Source organism: Aspergillus sydowii (assembly GCF_001890705.1).
Source record: "Aspergillus sydowii CBS 593.65 unplaced genomic scaffold ASPSYscaffold_2, whole genome shotgun sequence".
NCBI classification, from domain to species: domain Eukaryota; kingdom Fungi; phylum Ascomycota; class Eurotiomycetes; order Eurotiales; family Aspergillaceae; genus Aspergillus; species Aspergillus sydowii.
Window position 1 is genome coordinate 783,174 of NW_024467860.1, and position 27,602 is coordinate 810,775.

Genomic DNA, 27,602 nt, shown 5'->3' on the forward strand with positions numbered 1-27,602 from the left:
CACTGCGAGCAGAGTCAATCCCTTTGTTTCGTTCACTTTCGGTACCACTTACCACGCCAAAACAAACATAATCACGCGCCAACGATTGTCTAAACCTTCTACCTATCTATCTACTACCATAACCACTACCTAACTGTCCACAGCGGCTGTACTCAATAGATCAATATATCATCTCGAACACCTAGACAAGGGTGTGCTTTGTGTTTGTCTTTCTGTACCCTATATTGATCTCCTATGTTTTATCTCCTGATCCTTTCAATCTTGTCTTATTGTGCAAGTCAAGTCATTCTTTTGATGAATCTGCGATACCTATCTTCTTCAACGCAATGGCGTTCTGTGTATAGATGAAATGATTATTGAGGATTTCTGATGTTTAACTGGAGTCGTTAAAGCATTATGCTTCTTGTAGTCTGTAGAAGGATTTCCGTTCTCATCTATGTTATTTTAGAAGGGTTTGAATTGCTTACATATTGCATATACTAGAAGTATGAATGCGACACTAGGTTGGAACGAAAACAACCTACCCAAATCAAGTCGATTACTTATATATATCATAGTATTCTATGGGCATAAACACTACAACAACAAAGATACAGTATATTTACACGTCTCGATCTGAATAGATCTAAGTAAAAACATGGCTGTCCACGCTATAAATGCCCAAGGTATTTAAATGAACAAAGTGACTCATATGCATAGGTATTCGTTCAAATATTAACTCCACCGCCCTTCCTAGGTCAAAGTATTAAGACTGTTCAGATTCGGTCTTCTCATCTTCAGCCTTCGGGGCTTCAAAGACTGCCTGGTTGTCCTTTCCGTTTTCGTTTTCGTTCTCAGGTTGGGCTTCATGTTCATTCTCCTTTTCCTTATCGCCTGGCGTGTTTTCCGAAGGCTGTTCAGCGGGGGTGGTGGGTAGAGGGGAAGCAGGTTTTGAGACTGGCGGTGTTTCCTTAGGTGCGTCGGGAAAGATTTCCTTGAAAAGATCAGGCAAGAACCGCTCTAGGCGTTTCTTTGTTTCGGTCCAGATACTTTCCTTGCTGGCATTTTGGGATGGCGGGACAAGGTGGCCCTGGTCTGCCATGACTAGGATTATGTTCTTGATGCTTTCCGGAATGGCCTCCTCCTGTGCGGGGGTTAGATATCGTGTAATACCGGTTAAGTCCAAGGAGAAGAGGGAACTTACGAGACTATCTCCCTGACCGCTGTTCATCATTCGGTCAAGAATATCGAGGATCTTGAGCCACAATTCTGGCATGCCCTCCGCGTTCGGAAGTTGATCGAGATAACGCAAGAAGATCTTGCACACCAAGGTCGCCGTTTGAACGCGGGTTTCACCCATCCCACGTGGGTCTGAATGGAATATTTCGGGCTTCAGTAGCCGTAAGATCAAAGGGAAAAGGACTTGATCAAAAATCGCTGTCCATTCCTTATCGGCTCCAATGTCAACAGATAGAAGTGACCTTTGTAAAGTCGATATAGCGTGGTGCCGGATATCTCGACAAGGGTTGGTACACTGGGAAGTCAGAGAGTGGAAAATTGGTGACCAGTATGCTGACCAAGCTGGATTTTTATAATTAGCCCACGGTCACTCATGAATATTTATTGTATGATGACGGAATACAAACCTTCGCCATCCTCTAAATGTGATTGTTTGATCAGAGTTGGAGCTCGGCCGGTAAGATGGTATATGAGGCCAATAGCGGTCACACCGCGCGAAACGACTTCATTTTCACTGTAGAGGCGGGTTAGCATGGAAATGAATTGGGTAAGAAGCAGGTGGAGTGAGGGTAGCTTAATGGCGAACCTTTGCTTTGGTTGCTTGACACCTTTGGAGCGTCGTGCAAGAGTGTCCCTGTGTCTTTCTTCAATATAGCCTACGCTGCCCGCACTTATAAACTCATTTGCAAGGGCGACAGCAGACTCGTAGTTGTCAGCCGTCACGATAGGAGGGTTTGAATCGACAATGGCCTTCAGGAGACTAAACACCAAGGGCGCCGCGTCCTTGTGCTGATGCAAGCGTTGTAGGATGGACCAGAAGTCCGGCGATACAGTTATTTCATTCCGCAGAAGGTTGCCGTCAAAGACGCAGCGCGAGAGTCCCTTGACGATAGGTACGGCGACACGCTCTAGCGTGTCTTGGTCGAAGCTAGAAATGCCATGAAGAATGACAGGAACACGGGTGAAAGGCTGATCCTGGTGAGCAGTTAGCACGTAAGCGACCCGATTAATGAGTTAAGGGTTCATACATGGCTTAACCGAAGCAAGTTCAGTAGATAAGTCACCACTCGTGATAATGCCAAAGGGTGGAGATTCCTAGCATCGCGAATGAAACCTTGTAAAGAAGCAAGAAGGCCTTCACCGAGGCTTTCAATTGTTTGTCGGTCTCGAAGCGTAAGAATTGCGGTCAATTCTAGCAGGTACATCATTCCAGGTTCATATTGACCTTGACTTGAGTCTGGCCCGGTATTTGCTCTCGTAGACGGAAGTGGTCGTTCCGGTTTAACGACAATGACCGCTGGGGCACTCTCTTCGGGCAACTGAGCTTGTAGCGACTCCACTATCTTCGTCACAGCGTCCAAGGGGAGAGACCTAACAAGAAAAGAAAACCGTAAGTATAGGCATTCAGGCCTAGAAGTTCGATGCGTCTCACCTGATATTCGAGAGAAGCTCGTCGATTGAGCATGCGCTTACGCAGTCTACAGTACAAAGTGTGTTATCAAGCTCTTCATCTGATGGCTCCGGAGGATCATCGGCTGCGTAGCTGGATAGATAAGATGTAAAGGCGGATAGCAGTCCTGTATCGTTGCCTCGCCCGTCACGATCTACAACCTGCGATGGCGGCTGCAGAGGGATCGGGGCAATGTCGAGGTTGGCATTCAGTGTAGAATCAAAGGGCGGAATGAGAGAGTTGATGAATAGGTTTCGGAGTATCTGGATAACATGAGACCAACTTTGCTGGACTGAACCCTCATTATTTGTTAGAATTCGAAAGAGCACAACGGTGGCTAACTGTGCCCTAAAATCTCGACCAAATTTCACGGCCAGCTCGCTGACCATGACACTCCTCTTGCCAGCCTGTACCTCGGTGTTGAGAGCGGTACTAGGTGGGCTACTCGTGGCAAGCGTGCTGATTGAAGCAAGAGAAAAGACGATCCGGTCAAGTGCATCAGTCAACCCATAGCGTGCAGCTATTTGAGCGCACTGGTCAAAACCCATGACCACGCGAGAATACACAGCATCATCAGAGGCGGACATGAAGACATATGATAGAGTCGCGACTACAGGTTTCCAGGTAGCCGCAAACATGTCTGCATCGTAGATGTTGGTTTGACCGGTGACAAGTTCTCCAGCAGTACTTGACTTCGTCAGCAATTCCCTCCATGCATAGTCGAATGCGTGCTTGTTATCGTGTTCATCAGGTAAGATGATTTCGTTTTGCTTAATAGAATCGTAGATCTCCTCCAGGAATTCCGGGGCAAAGTTTTGACCTGCATTCAGGCCCCGTAAGTTCTTGGAGAAGTCTTCACAAGACATGCGGCTCTGAGCCTTCATGTTAGGATTGTAGAGAGTAGTGTTTAACATGATAATGGCGTAAGTCAGGACAAAGAGGGAATCCTTGTCAGCAACCTCTGAGGGCTGGGCCTTTTCAATGTATTTTTCACTGAAAGTGGTGACAATTCGTTCAATCAAGGCAGATTCGCCAGGCAATCGGAACGCACCAAGCAAGTCTCGAAGCCCATCAACCACAGACTTGCCAGAAAACTCCAGTAGATCGACAAAGGAATTGAGAAGGCTCTCGTTGGATCGCTTCGAGATGTATTCACCGAGCATTTTCTTTGATAGCCGGGTAGTACCTCTCAAAAACCGCGCGACCTGATCGGGATCATCCGGATTTTCAATTATACCATGAGACGCCAAATAGGCAATCCCACCTTTGGGATCTTCGTTGAATTTTTGAGCTCCATGCACAATAATCCGCTTTGTGTTTCGTCGTTTTCTCAATTGTTCGTTAGATGGGAATCCCTCAGTTAAAGCTGGTTCATCAAGTCTATCGTAAATGGATTGTACATAACTCAGAAGTGCGTCCAGACACAGTGGTGGCACATTAGTGGTGCTCCACGTCGCTGAATCAGGGAATGCGCTCCGAGAAAGTAACCCGATCATGTCCTCGCAGAGGTCGGCTCGATCAACTTCACAATCATAATTCACGAAGAGCTCGACCATAAAGCTTGGAATCCGTGCCAGTACGCCAATGCTTTCAACCATTGCTTCCCTCGTCTCGGGTTTTCTGGAACCCCCTTCTAGACCAAGCTTTTGTCGATCCTTCACTGCGACGGGCGTGGATCGTCCGCTAGTAGTCTGCGAAGGAGGTTGTTTCACGACCTTAGGCGCCTGGGGGACTCCCTCATACAAAGCAGGGTTGATGCCCGGTTCCCTTGGTATTTCTACCCGCGGGTGAAGGCATGCAACTAGGTATGATAGATAGAGCTCCTGTTGAAGTTTCAAGACAGGACGGCATGTCAGAATCAAAGTGCCAGCAACTCTGAGAGAGCTAGTGAGAATTGCTAGGCTTTCGGATCGGACGAGTTGGAACAGGTGACGACAGAGGTCGTTTTGTGCCAAGGATGCCAGACTAGGGTGCCTGGCAATCGAGGGCCCTGCAACTTCTAAAGCAACATCAATTATTCTCAGCGCCATAACTCTCATCGGGTCAGTATGTTGCCGGTTGTCTGGGTCCAAAAGATCGATGAGTACGCGAAAGAGTTCTCGAATGGAAGCCAAGGAATAGGGCTTGACTTCGGGGCCCGAGTCATCCTCCGGGTTTGGTGGAGCAGCAACTGCAACCCCGTTCAGTGCTTGATCAGAGGGACCGTCAGAGCTGGCGTGCTCGCGATCCGTGACAGCTGTGTCAGAGCCCATGGCAGAGGGATGCTGAGAAGCGACGGTGTTTCCGTCGACGGAGGGGTCCATCTTGAAGTTTGTTCGTTCAACCTCATTCGAATGCGCCGGTTGCCGAATATCAAGGTCGAGCGGTTCTGAATTAGAGTCCAATACGGACAGTCGCATAAATATAACCTGGCACATATTGACCATAGCTATTTCGGCAGACCTCCGGAGAACCTCCGAAAGGCGGACTTGACAACACATGCTCAAACCTGTCTCCATCATCTCACATACACTCTCATCTCCCAGAAGTTCGCCCTCCGGTCCGGACAACATGCCCTCCATCAATTTCAGGATCCTCAGCAAAACGATCTCATCGGCGGAGGAATCACTAGCTTCGAACCGGCAGTGGGTGATCGCTGCGGACAGCAGTTGCATGGCCATGGAGATTCTGGGGGAGTTGCGATCGATGATCTTATAGGAGAAGAACTTGGTCAAGGCGAGCAAGGCAAGGGAGGTGATAGCAGCGGAGGTCGAAGAGGAGCGGACGACCTGAAGGAACGGATGTAGCAAGGCGGGGGCGTCGAAAGTCTTGACATCTTTGCAATCTTTGAGGTCACTTCGTAGTCGAGTGAAGGCAGATATTAGAGGGTTATCCTGTATGCTTTTGCCTTTCTTTCCCCTCAGTCCCCACCGATTGGCGAGGACGTGATCATCGTCTGCGGAGGAGAGCCTCGACCTCGGTCGAGTAGGTGTGTTCCCACCACGGGGGCTGGAGGGAGCAGATGCCTCGCGGTCATAGACACGGGAGACCGTGCCGCTGCCCAGAATGGCGGCGACAGAGGAGTGAGCCCATCGGGCATGTTTTCGCATGGCCGAGGTGACCGTGATGCATTCTGTTGTCACCAGCGCGACCGGGTCAACAGCGATGGGTAAAGACGAGGACGACATAACGGGCAGAAGCGAGCGGCGGAGATTAGGGGGTGCCCGGCAGAAGAACAAACCTAAATCATGGCCCTTGTAATTGGAGTTGTATACAACCAGGGCCGATGTGGACACAATTCAAGAGTTGGTTCCAGCAGCTGCAAAAAGGCGGAGAGGGCTTCTTTCCCGATCGGGTCTAGCGTGTAAATACCCATTTGGGTTTAGTCTGTCTCTATCTTCCAGCCGCTGAATAATACGTCCACCTGCAGCCAACAGACGGGCCGGTGATCGAGTATCTAAATATAAGGCTCGAGGAGATGCTTGAATGGCAAACAATCTAAGTGAGACTGCCGGCATCTTGGCCTGCCGTTCTGTTTGAGGTTCGGGATTGTCCCACTGATCCATGGTCGAGCGGCGGTGTGGTTGTGATGCTTGGATGCTGAGCTTCGGTTCTCCACCCAAACTCTCCGATAAACAAACCGCGAGGGCCAAAGTCTCTCTCTCTCCTTGCATCGGATAACGATGCGAATTATGATAGTTAGGCAGGGCCGGGGTGCGTGCACCGTCTTCTCGAGTATTTTCTGTATTTAGCTCTTTCAGGATTTTCCCTTCTCTTATTTTCTTTTTCCCAGATGCATCCGTTGACGGGGGCGACCACCAGCAGCAGCAGTACACGTGTTGGAGTGGATGATTTTCTGGACTCGAATGGAATTGGGCCAGGATGGATTCACGTTAGACTAGATCTCAACAGAGTAAATTAAATAGATCTACTTAAAGCCAGTGCTTGCTTCGGGTGTCCCCTCTCTTGTCCTCCACTGCATCAGCTAATGCTGGGTGGGCGCAAATCATCTGCTGCTGCAGCTCGACCACAACAAATCACCGGCACAACAACAACAACCTTTTTACCAACTCCATCCCCAGCGCCCTCGATTAACTCAGAGTCTTAGGGTCTCCCCAGTGTTCTGTTTCGGCAGAGGAGCCTGTGCTGTGCGACTGATCCCTTGTTTTCTCGCTCTTTCTCCGTCTCCTCATTCTCGTTGCCACCGTTCTAGTCAGCCTCCATGGAGGGGCTCTCTTTCGGCTGCCATCGCATGAGGACGTTTCACTCTCTCAATTGACACTTCTCCTTCTTGTCAGGCCTATTGGTCATAATAACAACTACTCGTCCTTCTCTATCATGTTCCCCATCCTTTTTTCTATGTTTTTCTTTCTCTAACCTTGGATGGGTACTCTCCTGTCGCTCTCTCTCCACAGCTGACCTTTGGGCTGCTACCTCCAAGGTAGTTCCCTGGTCTCTTCAGTTCTTTCCCTCACTTTTCTCTGTTCGCCCTTACATCTACTAATCTAATAACGACCTTTTCTGAATCCTTCGCTCTTTCCCTCCCGCTCGAGCGCCTCATCATCGTTGTGCGCGCGCCGCGCCGCTTTGACCTTCCCCATCGGCCACCATGGCGACCCCCTCGTGTGCCCCGTCGGACCTGCCTTTGGACCAGCTCAGCCTATACCATGTCTCGGACCCTTCGTTATCGTCTGTATTTGTCTTCTACGGGCCAGTGTCCACCGCAAATGCAACCGTGAGCAGTTCGCGCATCCAGGCGCATATATTGACACCCGCCGGTTTCCAAAGCTACCCGCGTATCACCGTATCCCCCGCAGCGCCTCTGTATGCCGCTGTCAATCATCTCCCTAGAGATAAACAAGGCGACGAGGTATGTCGCGCTCTGGCCGTCAGCATGCTGAAATACTTCGCCGAGCTGTCTGATCCGGCAAAGGAGTGCTTGCAAGCTCTAGCTCGCGCGGGGAAGCCGGGGGGACAAATCCCTAAGATGTTCGATGAAATGCACGCAGCCGACCTAGCAAATCGCATGGTAAAGGTGGAGAATACAGCCGATATTGTGCGGGATATCCGTGGCGCGTTTCAGGAACGCAAGATCCCATGGGTCGATGTCGATGTAGTGCTTCCTGCGGGGACCATCCAATCTCCCGATCAAGCAGAACAAGATGCCCACGCCGATGGAGAGTCTCCGGACACGGAAGATACCGTTGATGTTAATTATGGAAAATATTCGCCTCTCATACGGGCTTTGGGGGCACCCATGTTCTTGCCGACCTCTAGGCTGAAACGGGCCCCGTCACAACCCACCAATGTCAGCCGGTCCAAGGTCTTCTCTCAGAACCAGAAGCAGTCGCTCCGTCTGACCATGTGCGAGGTAGTAGATACCGAGGAGAGATATGTCAGCAAGCTGTATAGTCTTGTATGTGAAGTGGCCGAGGAGTTCCGCGCGAGAGCACAAGGGAAATCGGCATCGAGTACTAGTCCTAACGAGTCCGACTTGGCTACGCTGTTTCCCCCATGTTTGAATGAGATTTACAATGTGAATATGGGCTTCTTGGACGTCATTCGCAATGTGTTGGAGGATACGGAAAGGGATGCTATTGCAGACATTACCGAGGACACCGAGTTACCGGCATCCACTTCCCACCGGTCACTCGAAGACGAACAAGATGCAATTGGCGCTGTTGCATTTGCAAATGCACTTCTCGAGTGGGTTCCAAAGTTTTCCCAGCCCTACGGAGATTATATGCGCGCCCATAACGCCTTCACCCAAACATTGAACTCGTTCATGAGAGACAAGAACTCTAGTTTTTCCAGGCGCGTATACGAGACTGGGGAACAGAAACTGCGATCGTTATTGATGGAACCTGTTCAACGACTCCCGCGATACAGCCTATTGATCGACACGATGACAAGCAGCCTTCCTTTGGTACACCCCGCTGTCCGCCCACTATTAAAAGCGCGGGACGTAATCAAGGACATCTGCTCACTTGATGATCCTTCTTCTACTAATCACGACCAAGGCTTTCGACGACTAAAGGAGTTGGTGGATGGATGGCCGTCCACTATTTTACCCACCGGCCGATTGATTACCGCTGTCGATTTCAACGGGCTGTCGTCACCATATCATTTGGATCCTCCAGAGGCTGACTCGGATGCGGGGATCATGCTGCTATACAAGAATTGTCTTGTGCTTTTATCGAAAGCCCCAGAGAGTCGCATGACGGCACGTGGCTTGATGGCCGAACTAGATAACGCGTCTTCCACGGCCCAAGGTGTTGCAGGTCCGCTTGCGGCTTCAGCAGAGATTCGGGTTGTACAAGTTTATGATCTTCACACCGTACGCTGCATGCAATCCACGTGCGGCCGGATCCTCTTTCTTGCTCCTGCATCCGTTGCGTCGAAGCCTAATCAAAACACCTCTGTGGACCTATTGGCTTTAGAACCAGTCTCTATGTATGGGGGTCGTGCGAGTCGAATTGTTGAGGAGATCATTAAAGCAAAGATCGAGGGAAGATTCTCCGAAAAAGAAAGAGAGAGTGGAAAGTGGTCGCTCCGAAGTCCAACCGGTACCGTTGGCAACCTTAGTATCCTCGCGAGTGTGTTTGAAGACGAACAAGGTGTGGAGACGAGTCGGCCCGCGCCGTCAAAAATCAAAGTCGTCTTTGATACACCAAGGGCGCTCTGCAGCCAGGCATTGGGGAATTCAGATTTGGAAGTGATCATATCGGTCTCTCTGGTGGGCGAAGATCAATATAGGGTTAATGTGGACTCGATAGTAGGTGCAGGCTCATCGGACATCGTTACGGTGGAAGGCTTCGTTCCAGTACTTTCAAAACGCTGTGAGTATCCCCCCTGGCTGAATTCTCGGCTCGAAGTTTCATTTGCTAATTGGAAAAGTGCTGAATATCCTTCAACCCTTGCATGACACCCGTAACAGGCACATGACGGAGTCCCTAGTACATTCCAATTTTGCTATAATCAAATACCTCGCTGGACACCTTATAGGGCAGTTTAAGACCCCGCGTGGCTTCCGCCCCCCTTCGCCAACGAAACTGATTGCAAATCTCCTGGGTGGAGGGCATTCGCGAGACAGTAGCACCTCAAGTTCCAAAGCTCCTGGGTCGGCCTCTTTACAGGGTGAATTTCCCAAAATGCCGCCTCCTCGAGCTAACATTTCACGGTCCAATACTTTGCCATCTTCATTCCCAGGAAAAGAGGAGACTCCGGTCAAAAATTCCGTCGCAGGCACGACGTCCTCCAAGGTATCGGATAGTCCTTTTACAGTTTTAGAACAGGCATTTGCTGCCTATGTTTTGGCGCTGCAATCTCGGAGTGGGAACATTGTTGGGCGTACCCTTCGAACAAGGGACAATGTGGACCGGTCATCAGTTAACGAGCTATACAACGTGCTGCTGGAGGATCCAGCAAGGCTCCAGGCGGCAGCTGAGGTAGCGGTTGACACACTGTTTGTGGCTTTTGAGACATTTATGGCAAACGCATGGAAAGAGCACATGGGACCGGTTATAGATCCCCCCAGCTTGCGAATACTCCAGAGCCAATTTGACGCCATGTTTCCTAGAGAATTTGAGGAATGTTTTCGGAAATTTGTTGCGGATATGAGCCCTCAGAACCGTCGCGCTCTCGCTTCACTTATCCGCCTTCTTGCGGATCTTCTCGATGCTTCTGGAAGTGATGGCGACCGAGGCGCCTTGACGGCCGCGTTTGCGGAGATTTTAACGATCGAGGGTGATCCAATGCAACATGTGTCTCTGCTAGATAGATTAGTGGATGACTTTGACCACCTTTTTGATGAGTTCGTCCCAAGCGGCTCGTCACTGGATGGAATCCTGACTGGTGACCTGACCAAACCTACCACCCAAAGCTCAGGCTCCGTTGGTTCCAACGCATCGTCTTTCCGCAAGCGCTTTGGCTTCGGCATGCACCGAGAAAACTCTGGGGAAGGCAAGGTTGCCTCAATTCTCAGAACTCTCAGCAAAAACAAAGGCCCCAACGATTCAGAACCGGGGACACCGAGGGGCTCATTGTTAGTACGCTCAAAGTCAATAGACCTTGATACAAGTTTAAGCTCTCTTTTACGCCCCGGCTCTCGCGATCGCTCTGGTGCTTCTATATCACAAGAGCATATTCGGCGACCTGAAAGTGCACAAGAAGACCCGCCACCCTCAATAAAGAGTACATCGGGAAGCGGTGTAGTGAGGGTGCGTCGAAAGCGAAGGAGCTCGCTATCCGACTTGCGACCAGGGACGGCATCAACAGACGTTTCTAACCCGTCGCCGAGTCAAGCCGCCCGTCCCACAACTCCTGGGTCGTCTTCGACTAATCTACAAACCGATCTTCTAACTCCTTCAAAGACTGCTCGACCTCAGACTAGCCATGGTTCAGGGTCCACCAACCGTAGCACGTCACCTTTAAAGGGTAGCCCACCCCCAAGGCAGGGCTCACCTAGCCGGCGATCACCTGTCCGTCCAGTCACACCAAGCCGTAAAGAAAATGTCGATCCAAAGTACTCCACAATTGACAGGTCCCCGAGGAAGAGGATTGAAGAATCCGTATCCCCTAATCTGGAACCAAAACGCAGCTCTGCACTTCCCAGCTCCAAGGCCCCTGTGATGAAAGAGCGACCGGGGCACATCAATGGGTCGGAGACAACCCGTCCGCTATCTTCATCGTCTTTAACCAAATCGCAGAGGTTGCGGCTACAAAGTCCTCAGAAGGTACGTTTTTAGATACCAATCCGTAAACGTTCCCCACGTTGCTAATCCGTATACAGCTCCGGGACCGCCTTCAAGGCGAGAAAAAGGCACAATCTATCGCTCAGCTAGGCTTAAAGGATGAGCTGGAGCTTATTGGTCAGGAACTTCGAGGATTTCGGCCATCGCCGACTCGACAACAGACAGATTCAACAATTCAAGGCACTTCCGATGACACAAGCGCGGCAGCCCTATCGGGCCGGATGCGGAATCTAGAACTAGCGTTCGAAACCCTATCAGGCGATCTCCACAACCGAACCTCTGCCATGGAGAAGGACCTGGAGTCGTCCCTTGTTGTTAGCGAGAAGCGCGCCAAAAAGCTGGATGAGTTGTATCGCGAGGCTAGTGCTGAGAACGAAGCACTCTATGGTCGATTCAATTCGGAACTGAGCAAACTCGCCAAAGAGGTCCGCACTGGGGATGGTGAGCATGCGTTGAAGACTCAGCTGTCATCCGCAATGGACGAGATTGGGAGGTTAAAGAAAGAGAACTTTAGACTGAAACGCGAAGTTGGCGGCCTTCGAGCCCAGCAAGCAGCAGTGGCTTTGCTCAAGGCGAGCGCTGAATGATTTCGTCGAGTAACACAACTTAGTACTAAACAGGACCGAGTTCGCAGAATATGGTCTGTTATGTCCTTCGCGCCATGAGGGAAATTTGGGTGTCAGGTACGAGCATATGAGCGTTTCTTGTATTTCCTTTTAAAGACTTGGTACTTACGGCGTCTGGATTTGGATACACTTAGGAGACCGGCGAGTACGGGTCTCCATGCTTTGAAGGATGTCATTTTCTTTGTATGTAAACAAGTGGCTGAAATGCATGTATCATACCTCGGCCTGTTGACAATGCTGAGGCGAGGGATCAACCGCCGATGCCTGATTACTTTCTCTCATTATCATGGTGGATCTATTTTCATTTTTCCATTTGTGGATTAGCGTGCATAGCTTATACTGACCCCATCAACTTTAATGATTCAAGGTCAATCATCTTATACTTCCACTCCCAGGTTATCGCCCAACCCCTAGACTCCGACCTCGGAAACATTAGATCGATTGTTGGCAAGGCTAACGGCACATCAACTGCTCCCACAACACCATCGACTCCACCCTCCACAATAGCAAGGACGGGAACAGTAAACCGTGATTGCCCCGGAGCTTCCCGATCTAGTTTCGCAACAAATGCAGCTACAGCAGAGCTGTCCTTATTTTCGTTCTCACCCCCACATACATAATTGGTCTTTTGGTCTTTTGTTTTTGGCCTTTTGGTATGCAGTCGACGGAGAGTGGATAGATCTGATTGGCGGAGAGGGCGAATGACAAGTTGGATTCGGCCTTCTTTGGAACGTTTCTCGTTGTTTTCGGATGGTGTCCGAGTAGGTAAGGGAGTAGAGGAGGAAGTAGAAGTTTGATCTTCGTCTCCATGTTGAAATTGGGGATTTGAGGTGCATTGAGGTATTAAATAATGTTGTCCAGGGACGACCGAAGCACGGATCCAAAAGCGGTTATCCCACAGTGTCCAAGGTATATGTGACTCCTGTTCTGGACTGTTCGGAAAGGTTGGGTTTGGTAAACTGAAGTGAAGGATTGGATCGCGACGACGCATGTATGGTTGGCGAGTTAGAAGCCAGTTCGTGTCGCCCTTTCCAGCACCATCATCGTCACTGGCTGCTGTTGTCGTCGTCGTCGTCGTGGTAGACGGGTTGGTATTCGAGGGCTTCAGGGGGTGGAAGAGCACGCCGCCTAATGTAAATGGCTTTTGCTTCTTCCATATTTTCTCTTCCCCAGCTGCTTGTTCTGTGGTGGCGGGAGAACGGAAGACACGACCGGTGAACCCTTCAAAACTATTGAGTGCGAAATGATTGTCCGGAAATGGGGAGACCAGTTCCGTTATCCGACGAAGAGTGAAGGCCTGGAGTTCGTGGAGGCGCTGAGGTGGTATCACTTGCGGTTGATCCTCCGTAGATGAACACGGTGGAGATTTAAACTGGACCGCGATAGAGCCCGAAGCGAGCCTGAGATTAAGTACCCTGCATTGGGATCCAAGAATACTATCTGAGAAACGGTGCGAGTCATGAATTAAGCCCCGGCTGTGGTCGACTAAAGATAGGATAGACGGGTTCTGTAGAGCACGTGGTAGAGAATTAGACGACAGAAGCGAGCGGATCGCATTCCGAGGCGTAAGGGTCGGGTCGAAATTTGTTGGGTCCGAGACGAAAGGGATGTTATTCTCGTGGCATGTTGCGACGAGATTCGCTTTAGGGAAGGAGAGAAGTGGTCGACAAATGAGGATTCCGCCTGTTGATACCCGCGCACTGCTCCGCTGGTTTGGAGTTGGGGTTTGGTGCTGGGATTGGACAAACCCATCAGCATCCACTGTGACGGTCTCCCCACTCCCCGACACTCCATGAAGACCATGACACTCTGGAATCCTTGCAAGGGGAGAGATGCCCGCTAGTCCTGCACCGCGGGCACCAGAGCAAAGTCTCCAGATCGTAGTCTCGACGTTGTCATCCTGGTGATGACCCATAAGTAGTGCTTCGATGCCCCGGTTCCTACACGCTTTTCCCAGCGCCTGGAATCTCAAGCGACGCGCCTGCGTTTCGAATGCAGAAGGTCTGACGCCCGTCCAGTCTAGCGGAAGGATTTGGGTCGCGATACCTGGATTTCTTAGCTAGGCTCACCTACTACCTCCTACTACGCTTCGAGGGAGCGGACGGGTTGAAACACGCACCTAGTTCTCCAAGCCAGTTCGCAACGGTATGTGCTTCCCGTGTACTTTCCTCTCGAGCCTTATGATCGACGACAAAAGCCGTGACGCTCGCTTCATCGCCATCATTGCCATTAACATTGACGCCGCGGGCTTGGGCTTGTTTCTGTCTCTCCCACTGCCTGCATAGATATGCCAAGGCCATCGAATCTGCTCCCCCACTGACAGCAAGACCTACGAAGTCATTAAATTTGTATTCATAGCATAGTCAATCAGAGATAACTAACCTAATCTACGGGGCACGCCTGATGTCGTCCCCGGGCGAAAACGATACGAGTCGAGCCATGTTCGATTTAGCGCATCGGTGAATTGCGGGACGGTAATTGCGCCAGCGATTTTTGACCTCGTAAGACATGACGCTGCCATGTATGGTCCATGTATTGTGCGTGTTGGGGATGTAAATTGGTTCGGTTGATATAGAGAATGAGAGGTTGAAATGGATGTCTTGCCGCTTTACGGTATCGCGGCAGGGCTGCGCACGTGATCTAATGACCACGAGGTATATACTCTGTACTACATGGAGGATCTAATTCCTTGACTACGCAGACCGAATTTTGTGCTTAAATAGCTAATATATACATATTTATGCCGTATGCACACAGAGGGGGCCAACTTGATAATCGCTAAAAAAAAAGAGAACAGAGGTATCGCGCAGCACCGTAAAACAACGAAGCCATCATGGGCCTTACCTGGTGCGCGGCAAACGAAAAAGAGACGGCCAGGCGGGAATGTGCTAAGATATCTATGCTTAAGCGCATAATACAGCGCTAAATCAACTGTTGCTTACAGAAACAGACCCTGAAGCCGTGCTGCCCTGAGAAGCTCCGGCATCCTCGACATGGGCAGCTCCAGCTCCGCCTGACTCAGACTGGGGTTGTTGGTTGGATTGGGGCTCCTCAATTCCTGGATTTTCATTGGCATTGTTGCTTTTGTCAGACCCTATCAGTCGGATCGCCTTCTTGTCAGTAGCCTTGTAATGGAGAACCATATCGGTGCTGTTACGCCAGTGGAGCGCTCTTATGGTGGCAAGAGTCATGTTGGGAGTGATGAGCTATTTGTTGTTAACTAACTTCCGGGACGTGATGTGAGCTATGCTGAGGGACACTTACAATGTTTTGACAGTACAGTTCAAGGTATTCCTCGGGTTTCATTGCATCTTGCACCGGGTCGTTGGTCGGTTCTTCAATGCGCTCCGATACGTATGCTAGTATCTTCTTGGCCCGAAGCATTCTGTTGGCGTTCAGCCGGGAGTTGTTTGCGTTGCCATTAAAGCTAGGTCTGTGTTTCTGTCAGTACTACCCAAGAGGTCCACGGCGCTCAGGACTTACGGTTCTGGTTTGACGACAGGCGGTAGGGAGTCGTCGTATGGTTTCAGTGTAAATGCAACTTTGACCGGCTCCTTGAATGGCATTTGGTTCTGACTAGGTTAGAAAAAAAGAAATGGGCCACGATATGCAATTATTCACTTACCCTGAGTAGCAAATCAGCTAGCCACAACGGCATGGTCTTCTCCAGTTTCTCCCTATCCTGGCTGATATTCTCAACAGTACCTCTGTAGATATCCGTAGCGACAACCGAATCACCCGATTCTTCTTGGATGAAAACCACAGTGCGATTCGGTATCTCCAGAAAGGGTGTCTCGCTCTTGTCGCTGGGAGCAAACGCCGACGCCAGGTCCTGGCTCGGGTTGCCAGAAAGATATTCCTCATAATCGTGATGTACTCGCTCAATAAAGCCGCTGAGGTTGTTTTCGAAAACCTTCTCCTCCTTCACGGATGTCATCTCAGGCTCCTCCACCTTTTCTTCTTGTATCTGCGGCTTGGCTTCAGACGAGGTACGTCCCAGCTTCTTGGGGAAGTCCATTCGGAACTTCTTTCCAAAGCGCGAGCTGCTCTTCTTGCGTTCATCTTTATCCGGCTCACTGGCCGAAGTAGCAGTTGGTGTCTGTTCTCCTCCTGGTGTGGCCAGGGGCTTATCGGGTTCTGCGGATGTTGTTTGAGCTTTGGGAGACGAGAAGTAGTCGCTCGACCTATCCGACATGGAGCTTCTCGCCACATCGGCACTTTGATGTGACATTAAATAATCAGAAGACTCTCCTGGGGACGTCCCCATATTGTTGGGGTTGTTATTTCCGGGGTTCAGAACCGACGCCGTCAATGAGCCAGGGCTCGTGGCAAAGCCTATTCCAAAACCAGGGGTTGTAGGACTGCCGAATGAATCATAGCCCGAGCGTCCAGGAGCGGAAGATGGATCCAACGGTATCGGGACGCTTAACTTGCCTGGAATATCCACTGGCGCGGTCTGACTATGTGACTTAGCCATTTCCTCCGCTTTAACTTTCGCTTCGATACGGTATTCAGCATCACGCTTGACCTGTTCATCTACCAACGGAGCGAATAGCCAACGTAGGACCCACTTTCCCAGGTTCACTATACCAGGTCAGCAAGACGAAGTCTAATGTAAGGAAAGGTGTGCGCACATCTTTGGTCTTCCCGTATTTGAGAATAGTCTGCAAGCTGGGCCTCATCCGCGTATATTTCCGCGTCGAAGCACCTTCCTGGCTCGAGTATCACAGACAGCCTTCCCGTTCGAATATCAATCGTGCACCAGTGTGCGACACTCTCAGTAGTATTGACCTCTAATTCCACATCATCCATATGACGTTTGCCGAATGACTTGATAGGTACACACTAGACATCGTTAGCATGGCACCATCTCACTTGGGGAAGCAGGTGGTGGTTACCCTAAGCAGGTCCCATAAAATGACTTCGCCAGCAGAATCTTGTGTTAATGTGCGTTTTCGGTCATTCAACAAGCAATATTTTATTAAACCATGCTGACCCTCTACCGTTTCTTCGGGCAGAGAAAAAACAGGAACTGCGATGCCTAGTTCCTCCTCGATGTCCGGTTGTGGTGAGGATGGCTGACCATTTGCAACCGGGTTGGATGCTTGGGGTATCCGTGAGCTGGGCAGAATAGAGGTGTTGGAAAGAAGCAAAAGTGACTCGTAGGGTATCGTTGTTGGTTTTTCCTTGGGCGGCGACTTGTCTGACTCTTTGTCGTTTGTGTCTGAAGGGTCAGCCAGTACTTTGGGGGCGTCAATTTCTGCAGTTGTATCAATGTCACTCCAGCGATTGATGCTTGACGTTGGTGTTGCAGTCCAGATGTGATCGCCAGCTGCTACGGCCTTGACCACGCCCTCCTGCTCCTGTACTGCAGCCACACAAATACCCTGTTCAATATCGGATGCATTCCTCGTATCAGTTTTGGCAACCAGACCCGATCGGTCGCTAGAGTAAAAGACGGAAAGCCTGGGATGGTTCGAATAAAGTGACCAAACGCTGTCGTTGTGCATAGTCAGCGTATGCATACATCGACCTGCCGTCAGAGACCAGATCTTGACAGTTTGGTCCGAAGACGCAGACATAATCGTATCGCCATCACTGTTGATTAGAATATCTCGAATGTTGTCCGTATGCCCAACGAACGTCGTAATTAATTTTCCGGACTTGGGATCCCACACCCTCACCAGCTTTTCAGGCCCACCGCTAGCCAGGACCGAAGAAACAGCGCCCAAAGCGTAAACTGAACCCTTCGCACCTTCATCCGTACCAGCAGCACCTATGCTAAGGGTCTGCCCTTTGCCATTGAGGTCCCACAAGTTAACTTTGTGATCCAAACCGCCGGACGCAACCCATGTTGACTGGGATCCTGGGCTCGCAAGCGACTTAACATAGTCGGTGTGTTTACCGATGGGCTCCGGGACGTCGGTAGTCTCGGAGTGAGGCCGCCATAGCCTAACCGTGGTGTCCGACGAGGCACTAACGAGGGCAGAATTGTTCTGTGTTAGGACGATGTCGTTAATCCAGTGCGTGTGCGCCTGAACCTGATTATGAAACTTGGTCGGACCGGGTTTCAAGGCCGAGGACGAGGGAAGTGAGGGAAGGTCGACGTCCCACGAGCATATCACTCCGTCGCGACCAGCCGAGTAGCTAGAGCAAGAGAGTTTGGTCAGAATCGGGGCAACACCGACGACTGCGACTTGCAGTGTTTCTTAAACAGAGAGCGTCAGACGGCGGTTCGGGCACTCACAGAGTCGATCTCTCCGGGTCTATCGCTAAGCTATTGACACCCAGCCGATGACCACCGGGTGCATCGGCAGGAGGGAGCACTGGACAAACAATGATACTTTGGTCAGCTGCAAATCCAGACATCGGAGCTATCGGAGGGCGTGCGAGCGGGCTTTGGAGTGTGGGAGAACGAGATAAAACAAAAATACAAAAAGGTCATCGCAGTGCAAAACACTTACCATATGTGACCCTTTGGTGGCTCAGTTTGCGTGCCATGCAGCAGGCGACAACAGCGACGAGCTGCGGGTGAAGCAGGTGAAAGTGCGGAGGGAACGGGCGATGCGGAGGCAGTGACGGCAGGACGATCGCTGCTCACGAACGTGCGATCAGACAGACAGCGGTGGAGACAAGCATTCCCCTACAAAAACAAGTCCGACAACACAAAAAGGATGGCAGCGACAAGCAGGACGACTCTAGTTCAGCAGAAGCGACGTTTGGGAGAAGGAGGCTGTGGAGGAGAGGCGGGGAATGAGACTTGGAGGCGATGAGGTTGTGCCTGGTGGATTTATTAATCTACTTGGCCGATGCGCTCGGCCCCTTCGTTCCTCTTCCACTCCTTCGATAAAGGATTCGATCCTGGTCCTCTTTAATTGCACCCAGAGAGACCGGCTATATCGAAATCTGCTCCGGGAGCGACCGCAGTTTGACAGTTGAGCATCAAGCAGCACCAGCCTCAAACAGCAAAGACCGACACGGAGCCCGATCCGGCCAATTGAATGGGTCTGAAGTGGGTAATTGTGTATATATTCTGGAATGTAATCATGATATAATGATATAACTATACAGCAGAGACTGGCACAAGCTGTCAGCCTTTTCACCAAATGGTAGATTGGGGAAAATATATTCACAATTTACAATCACTCAAAATGACAACCGACATCCCCCTCTCCTCAATCAAACCTGTCTACCCCCCTACAAAGATCCCCTGCTCATCCAATTCCTCCCACGAATCCCCCTCCATCCAATCTCTCATCTTGACCTTACAACTCACCCCCCACCCCGAGGGGGGCTACTACAACCAAACAGACCGCAGTCCGCTGCGCATAGCAAACCCCTACCACTACACCAATATCGAAAGGATAAACAAGTATAGCACTGCCAACAACAACCTCACCACTGACGTAAAAGGTGAGAAATCGAATAAGAATGAATACAATAACGACAACGACAACGACACAACTCGATTCGCCAGCACAACCATATTCTACCTCTTAACGCCGCATTCGCCGCTCGGCGCGTTCCATCGGAATCGCAGCCGGACGGTGCATACGCTTCACCGCGGTCGAGGACGGTATGTCGTCATCCATATTGATCGGGCGGCGCGCGAGGACGGCGAGGGTAAGGTAAAGGCATCGATTGAGTCTTTTGTTGTTGGTCAGAGGGTTGAGATGGGGGAGCGACTGCAGTGGTGCGTGGAAGGGGGTGACTATAAGGCGAGTTATTTGTTGCCGGAGGATGATTCACCAGGAGTCAAAGATGGAGATGGAAACGAGAAACAGCTGCAATCTGGAGGGTTATTGATCAGTGAGGTAAGTTGTAAAAGGATCACCGTTTATTATGGTCTGTGTTCTGATATCCATTGATTTAAATAGACCGTTGTCCCGGGCTTCGAGGCGGCGGACCATGACTTTCTGACGCATGAGGCGATGGAGAAGCTACTTAGTCCTGAGCAGGTGGAAGAGCTGCAATGGTTGCTCAGGAACCACGAGGTTTCCTGATTCTGTGATACCATTGTGCATGAGCCGCGCAGAAAAGGTCTTCCAATGACAGCTCATGAACATATACCCGGACATGAAACAGGTAGCTAGAAGCTTTAGCTATATCCGACCTTGCCTATTTATGACTGTTCTAGCTCTAATCGAGATTCTATCAGTATATATACACATTATGATACGTCAGTTCAACCTAGTCCTCTGCTTTCGACTTTCCTTCCAAAGTATTCCATGCCCACTGGTAACTGCCCAAGAAGACCGCACCCCCAATGCCAATCCACGCAACTCGCGGCTGCACACCTCTCCAAAATGCTCCAAATCCTTCCTTTGAAATCTCCTGCACCACATCCTTAATTCTTACTCCCGCCTTCCCTTCCGAACCATCCCCGCGCCGCGCAAGCATAACCCGGGTCTTAATAACGTCCAACGGCGTCGTCAACCCCGCCGATATCGCACCCGCAATACTTCCAAAAATTGCACTCGTCGACGCTGGCACCTGCGCGCCAACCGTCGTACCCAATCCAGCCTCCAATTGCCGGCGCTTGGCATATGTCTCCTTCATGCCCTCCCACATCGTGAACTGCAGGACCGTAAACGGGATTTCACGCGCAATCGTGATACCAGCCCCACGGTACAGCTCCCGGATAACCTGTCCGTATCCTCTTTTCGCACCGGTCTTGGGGTCCGGATGCCGCAGGGACAAGATGTCCTTTAGCGCATGCCGACTGGAGCCGCCGAAGAGGCCGGCCTGGGCTCGTTGCTTGACGACTTCCGTCGGGACTCTGACCGCGCAAGCTGCAATCTCACCCATCGAAGAGGCGAGCGATTGGGTAAGGATTATGTGGCTGCGGGATTGTGACTCGGGGTTCGCTGAGGAAAGGAGGGTGCGTTTGACGCCATCGTAGACTATAAAGAAGGATGCGGCGGAGGGGGCTGAACCGAACAGAACGGAGGGAAGGCCTGCGTAGATGCCGCGGATTGTCTGTCGGAGAGAGACGCTTGGAGCGGGGGCTGCGGGCGCATGGTGCCTGGCTTTTTGGAGACGGGTCTTGATTGTATCGAGCGGGTAAAGGGAGCAATCGACTGTGAGACCCGCAACAGCGCCGGACTAGAAAGAGTCGGCAGAGTGCCTAGGTCAGTTCATGACGGCAATTTTGGAATAGAAGGCGTCCTTCGCGTACAATTAGGGACCTGGTCCAGAGTGAGGACACCAAGGGCTCTTGACGTTGATCCCGTGACTCCGCCATCTGTGTTGGAGAAATTTATGGAGGCGAAAGTTAAACAAGCATTCCGTTCTTCACAGTTCGAATCCGTGGGATGCTAGAAGGAAAGCGCAGAGAATCAGAGAGAGGGGAAATTTGGGGAAATGGAGAAATGGAGAATTGGAGATTCCTGAAGTTTCCTATGCAGTCCAACATTTTGTCGGCAGCCCTCCCGTAATCGCCTTATCTCCGCCGATACCGCAGTTCCGTTCGGCCAGCTTCGGCGCTTCCAACTACTATCACACGGTATCCGTAAGTACTCCATACGTACTCTCCGAACCTAGCACTATTTGATTGATCAAATCGATCACTTTTGATGTATTCATGTAATCTATTGCTAAAAGAGCTCGCCTCTGGGGTGAAATTAAAGACAGGTAGATATGAAAGGAAGGAGCCTCGGAATACAACAAATGCACTGCTGGACTCATGTGCAGGATGAACTCCTACGGGGCAATATCGAAGCCAAAAGTGAGGCAAAAACCCAGAAAGCAAGAAGCAAGTACTGGAAAAAAAAAGGAAGAAGAAAACAAAACAAAAGAGCAAAACTAAACAAAACAAGGACCCTGCGGCAAATTCCCGCGGAAAGGTTACTGCTACCACAACACCGACCACAACGCCGAGATGAGACAAAAGACGGATCAGAAATTAGAGGAGGTAGTCGACCTAACAGTGTATGAACAATGTCAATGGGCATATTGGGCACAGAAGATAAAACAAATCCACCACCTGGGGGATACAAAAGGTTGACGACAAAGTAGGTCTAATTGTAGTTAGCTGCGCCGCAAAAGATCATCGCGAAAGGACGGTATAGAACACAAGACGCCATGCATCTGAAAGCGCACAACACAGAAGGATGAATGAAGTTTTCTTTCCTTCTCTTTTTTTTTTCTTTCTTTTCAATTCGGTCATTATACACAATCGGCTGCCAAAATCATTTAGCCTTACTGGCCACAGGCACAGTCGGGGAAGGCGGCTCGAGAACGTGCGTATGGCCCGGCGCCTTGATCACCTCCCCTGTCAACTCCTGCTGGCATGCTCTGATATTTCGCACCCACTCATCTGTCAATACATCATCGAGAGTGGCTCGATCTTTCACGCTCACTTTAAGCATGCGGCCGATGATGTAGCGGCTTTCACGAGGAAGAAGCCGCAGCAGTCTCCAAGGGCCCTTGATGACTTCCTGACGTTGCCCAGTCGATTGTGTTGAGCCAGATGGAAGCGGAGGCGCCTCTTTGCTTGTAGTCCGAGTTGGTTTGTTTTGGCCACTAGTCTTATTATCGGAACTGTTGTTGCCATCTGCCTTCTCCTGTGGGCTTTCTGGTGGGCGGTTTTCCTCTTGGTTGGCTGCTGGTGGTTTAGCAGGAGACGCCGGCGGTTTAACAGGGGACCGTGGGGGCGTCGCCATTATTTTCGAAGGATCTTCGCTAAGAGCCGATGCGAACTGTGTGCCTTTTTCCTCATTGGGGTTAATTGTGAGATTCGGCGCCGATTTTACAGGCCGATGCCGCCTTGGATCGGCGTCGGGGACAGGAGTGCCAGGTGTCGGCGTCGAAACAAAGAGTCTATATGAGTTGTCGCTGACTCGGGGCTGCTTCCAAGGAAATCGGCGTAGGCTCATGCAGCAAAAAATGATGGCTAGAGACCAGATATCTGTTGGGCGAGGGTCGTATTTCTTCTCATCATAAACCTCTGGCGCTAGATATGGGTCGGATCCGACGATTCCTAAAGCAGTCAGAACACTTTCTGTTTTCGAACATGATTATTGTTGTCATAGACTCACCCGACGCGTTCACAATGTCATTTTCAAAGGGATACCGAAAGACCACAGCGCTTCCAAAGTCAATGAGTTTCATAACTCCATTCTCGTTGACGACAACGTTATCCAGTTTCAGATCTCGATGAGCTAGGCCCATTCCATGTAGGTATGCCACGCCGCTCAAGATCTGCTTGAAAGAACAGGCCACTTCGTCTTTGGACATTTTACCTGTCATGACGATGGCAAATAGATCAAACGGTGCATACTCCATAACCTGATACCAATGGCTTCCCTCCTGGATAATATCAAGTGTCTCTATGATATTGCCATGGTGGAGAGTCGATCCAATACAGAATTCCGCGGTCACCTTCTTGGAATATTCTTTCAGCGTTTCCCAGGAATGACGATCCCTAAATTGCTTTACGGCGAATGTGACGCCGTCGCTGTTGCGCTTAAGTAACCGAACGGAGCCACCAGCACCTGAGCCAAGAACCTTCCCGAGTTTTCCGTATTTAGAGTTGAGGCCGTGGTCATCCGCAAATGGAACATTGTCCGGTGCCATTTGATAAGGAGTGTTCTTTCCAGACGAACGGCTGGACTTCTTTGAGGTGGGCGATTCTCCACGCTTATGCTTGTGACCCATTTTGAAGAACCGCTTGAGTTCTGACATATGACCGTGCGGCTTGGTTTCTGCTTCTGTCTGTCGTACGTCCTTCTTCCCGCCAAAAATACCCGCTCGCTTATCGCTCCCTTTGAGATCCGATGCGCTAGATGAGCGTGCGCTCGAAGGACGAGGATGAGATGTTGCATGGCGTCCCCTGCGTTTGAAATCACGACCAGTGAATATAAATCGTGGATCAAGCTGCGTGAGATTCTTTGACTGTGGAGGCCGCCTGCTGCGTGCATACGGGTCATTCAGGTCGCCAATTGGTGTGATGGCACCGGGAGGGGTGTAGCTCTCTACGTTGGCGCCGGGTGTCATTGGTGGACTCTCATCTCGCGTGCTTCCCTCCGGGCCAACAAAAAATTGTGCTCGATGTTTTGTTCCGTTGAGAGGATGTGAGGATGTTTGCGTGACGTCGCTCTGTCTTGATAGCTGATCCGTTGACGATGGACGCGAGCTGGGAGCGCTCTGTGCAACTGCACTCTTCGATTGCGCGCTTGATGGGGGAGAGGCAGAGGGAGTGATTTCTGAGGGTTGGGAAGGAGGAGGGGCGTGCTTTGCTGTCGTCTGCGCAGGTCCAGTCTGTGCGGCGTCGTTGTTTTGAGCTTCACGAGAATGAGTCGCAGCTGGTGTAAGAGGGGGTGATTGCATCGCTGATGCTGGAGGGGAAGTATGAGTTGAGGGTAACTCGGACCCATTCTCTCGTGCACTGCGATCGCTTGACTCTCGAGATGCGACCTAAAAGAAGCAAACAGTTAGCACAGAGACTACTTCACCAACGAAATAACGGGATGTGGAAAGGTTAATGACGAGGAATGAAGCCATACCCTTGACGATGGAAGAGAGACCGGATCGTACGAGATGTTAAACATTCTCGACTCTTGTAGCTGAGACTTTTGAAGGGTTGCCGCGAGCGAACGGAGATCATCTTCTTGCTTCGGATCGCTGGCCGGCGTCTTGCCAGCGGGAGGCAGCTCCGGTGGCTCAAACTCCTCATTCACTGAAGAGAAGCGCACCTGCGCAGGTTGCTGCTTGGATTTGGCATCGGTGTTACCAGAATCAGAAACCTGTCCGGCGGGCGCCTGGTCTACATTTTGGGATTGCAGGGTTTCGGCTGAAGACGGAAATCCTATTAGAACGTACAATTGGAATAAAATCACAAGTGCGACAGTTAGTGCTTACCGAATTGCGCAGGGTTTTTCCCATCTGCAGAATCAGTCGCCTTAGACGTCATATTGTCGAGGACCGCGGGCGGAAGTCATGCCCCTCCAAAGACGCAATGGGAGTTCAGCGAGTCGTGACAGACGAAGAGGAGCACAAGGTAGAATATACAACTCCCATGTAAAACCTGTTTTATTCTTTTCAGGACAATTGGTGAAGGGATTTGGTGGGACGAGGCGTAGAAGGGCGCGGGTTTCGCGTGGGCGACGGAGCAAACGTTTCGACGAGTCCGGTTGCTGCTGTTACTCACAACGGCCCGGGAGCTTCGCTGCAGGCCCGGAGTCAAACGGACGGGAGGATTTCGGACCACCAAGGAATCGCCCAAGACAGCAACAAATTCCGTTGCGAATGAGGATAGGGCAAGGAAGGGGAGAGGAGAGTGGAGAGTCTGATTAGGGAAGAGTGGGAGGGAAGAGGAGGGGGAGAGGCTAGTAGTAGCAGTAGAAATAGAACAGGGAACTGGAGGAGAGAGAGCAAGAGCGGCGGCGGCGGTGTCCCCGACTTGGAGAGAAAAAACAAGCGGCGGCGGCAATAGCGGCGAGATCCACTGCAGTCTAGATTGACCACATGGGCTAGGCTTTATCAGGTTCCAGGCCAGGAAGAAGAGAGACAGATGGGCGGTTGGTTAATGGTTACTGATGACGAGAGGACAAGAAGCAGAATGCTCGCCAAGTCGATGGGTATAGACGAAGAATGATTTTCGTTTTTTCGCAGCATTCGGAATCCCGCGGAGCCACGCCTCGTTGGCAGCACTGATGACTACGCTCTGGAGTCTGAAGAGCACTCCGTAATCCCGTATTATCCGTTGCATCACCTGCCAACCCCATCTACCCCGCTGGGTTACAGTAGTCTTAGCCGCAGGGAGAATGCGATTTTCTCGAATCCAGCCTAGAATGATCCCGTGCAGGTGGCTGAACATGGATACCGCATTGGTCGCTGCTCCAGATCGGTGATGTTTTCCAGAAGCAGCCGGGATTCATTGCTCCTTGCATACCAACGCAACCTGAATAATATGGGGTGCATCATCAAGCCGCATCGTTTTTATTGGCAATCATTTCTTTTCCGTTTCTGGAAAAGACCATTAACGCGAGATCCATCTGTACTATCTCCAGGCTTGAAACCTGCACTACACTGCGGGGATCCCACTCCAAGTTTGATATAGCCTCCTCACCTCATACTTGGCTAAGTGGCACCGGGCGAATTGCTGGGCTTCTGTCACTTCCAGCGCCCGGTGAGTGTTGCCAAGCATATTAGTAAGATCCATGTGCAAAATGCATAATTTCCTGAGTCACTGTCTGCTTGGGTTGTGCTGCCAAGCGCTTGGATATGGTTATGATCCTCCTCGCCAGAACAGACAGATTCTAGGAGGAGTCTCGGTGACACAACGCATCAGCATTCATCACTATGTACCTATTTCTTGGCCCCTGGCCGTTACCTTCGCCACACCTTCCCCATGGGCATATGCTTCACCCCTAGTTCTGAGTTTGGCAAGTCTCGCTCTACACNTGAGCAGGGGAGCGAAGCAAACAGTATATGAAGGTTGCGATTTGTTGCGCTTTCTATATCGCATGCAAAGGCTATAGTACATAGTATAACAGACCCATCTCCGAGAACGCCGGTATCATAATATCCAAGGAGTTGCTTATGGCACGATGCAAATGACACCACATCACTCAAGTAGTCCACCTCCGCGATTTGACCTCTTATGGGACGATCTGAATTCCAACAGACTTCGCCTGTGCCATGACGCTCTTGCAGAGTCCTTCCAAGCTCAATCCCGATAATCTCGTCTCGGAGTGCTTGATCGTTGCGATCTCATACACGTGCTTCAGGGAGATCTTGCCGATTGTCTCGTGTCCGGGATTCTGGGCACCACGGATTCTGTTCTTGCGTGGTTCTATCCTTGCCGCCTGCAACAGCAGATATGTTGTCGTAGGAGTGCGGATATCGAAGTGGAAGGAGCGATCGGGGCGCACTGTTACGCGAGCGGGAATCGGGACACCGGGGTTAATGTGAGCTGTTCTGGCATTGAATTCCTATGGATACTTAGTCTCTTATTTCCTTGTATCTTCCGAGCAGTATTTTTTGGGGTCATTTTACCTTGCAGAAATCCATGCTTTTAACACCTTTACTACCAAGAGCTGGACCGACGGGGGGACTAGGGCTGGCCTGTCCGGCTCCCACAATAAGCTTGACGATTTGGTCCTTGGCTAATGCTTTCTTGGCCATTGTGAACGAGTGATATGTTGAAAGAAAGTATCCAGGGAATGTTCAATCCGTCAACGTCAACAGAGCTGTCTGTTTCTGTATTTGCGGCCAAGATTTTCGATTCGGGATGGCAGATCGGAAGCCGGGGTTTCTATCCGCTTTGGGAGACAACCTCTTGAAGCCCAGTCCTCGCGGGAAAAATGCTGGACGTCATAACTAAATAATGTTGCCCAAGCGTAGTTCATGGTCCAACGAGAGACAAAGGAGGTGGTGACGGACTGGTAGTACGTAGTTTAGAAATTCATATGTACCCGGATATTACCTAGTACTCATCCTTCACCTCCTGGCCTGCGCGAGTGACCTATTCTAAGCTCTGATTGTCGATTGGAAGACCCCTTTGGGCCCCGCGCGCTATCGATTTCTCCCTGATCTCCAGCCCTCTTCACTTTCCGCCTTCCTTCTTCCAAC

General features: G+C 50.7%; 5 protein-coding genes across 5 annotated transcripts; 1 reads left to right on the forward strand and 4 right to left on the reverse strand.

The window, feature by feature from the left end:
• Positions 1-745: 745 nt before the first annotated feature.
• ASPSYDRAFT_85681 (uncharacterized protein) lies at positions 746-5,835 on the reverse strand (the record flags this gene model as incomplete). Its single annotated transcript, XM_040851548.1, has 6 exons — positions 746-1,123; positions 1,184-1,560; positions 1,626-1,732; positions 1,805-2,193; positions 2,247-2,589; positions 2,651-5,835. 6 exons carry the CDS (start codon positions 5,833-5,835, stop codon positions 746-748), a joined length of 4,779 nt encoding a protein of 1,592 aa, XP_040705794.1.
• Positions 5,836-7,256: 1,421 nt separating this feature from the next.
• On the forward strand, positions 7,257-11,987 carry ASPSYDRAFT_143165 (putative Rho guanyl nucleotide exchange factor; the record flags this gene model as incomplete). The annotated part of the gene is made up of 3 exons (XM_040841318.1): positions 7,257-9,486; positions 9,545-11,382; positions 11,439-11,987. 3 exons carry the CDS (start codon positions 7,257-7,259, stop codon positions 11,985-11,987), a joined length of 4,617 nt encoding a protein of 1,538 aa, XP_040705795.1.
• A 373-nt stretch (positions 11,988-12,360) lies between these two features.
• ASPSYDRAFT_85683 (tRNA lysidine(34) synthetase) lies at positions 12,361-14,326 on the reverse strand (the record flags this gene model as incomplete). Its single annotated transcript, XM_040851549.1, has 2 exons — positions 12,361-14,072; positions 14,146-14,326. 2 exons carry the CDS (start codon positions 14,324-14,326, stop codon positions 12,361-12,363), a joined length of 1,893 nt encoding a protein of 630 aa, XP_040705796.1.
• Positions 14,327-14,953: 627 nt separating this feature from the next.
• On the reverse strand, positions 14,954-24,939 carry ASPSYDRAFT_54936 (uncharacterized protein; the record flags this gene model as incomplete). The annotated part of the gene is made up of 14 exons (XM_040848944.1): positions 14,954-15,232; positions 15,291-15,459; positions 15,510-15,598; positions 15,652-16,610; positions 16,661-16,871; positions 16,925-18,173; positions 18,274-18,352; positions 18,491-18,551; position 19,582; positions 20,236-21,131; positions 22,244-23,007; positions 23,066-24,443; positions 24,533-24,819; positions 24,888-24,939. The coding sequence occupies 14 exons, from the start codon at positions 24,937-24,939 to the stop codon at positions 14,954-14,956; spliced, it is 6,474 nt and encodes a 2,157-aa protein (XP_040705797.1).
• Positions 24,940-26,237: 1,298 nt separating this feature from the next.
• Positions 26,238-27,599, reverse strand: ASPSYDRAFT_603143 (mitochondrial 54S ribosomal protein uL11m). Its single transcript, XM_040849835.1, has 2 exons — positions 27,027-27,599; positions 26,238-26,962 (listed from the first exon to the last, which is right to left on the reverse strand). Exons 1-2 carry the CDS (start codon positions 27,153-27,155, stop codon positions 26,630-26,632), a joined length of 462 nt encoding a protein of 153 aa, XP_040705798.1. The 5' UTR covers positions 27,156-27,599; the 3' UTR covers positions 26,238-26,629.
• Between the last annotated feature and the right edge of the window lie 3 nt (positions 27,600-27,602).

Bases quoted from the DNA above. Each gene is read 5' to 3' on its own strand.
- ASPSYDRAFT_603143 (XM_040849835.1), bottom strand. From the start codon at position 27,155: ATGGCCAAGAAAGCATTAGCCAAGGACCAAATCGTCAAGCTTATTGTG. The intron at 26,963-27,026 runs GTAAAATGACCC...AAGTATCCATAG, and splicing joins AAAGCATGGATTTCTGCAAG to GAATTCAATGCCAGAACAGC.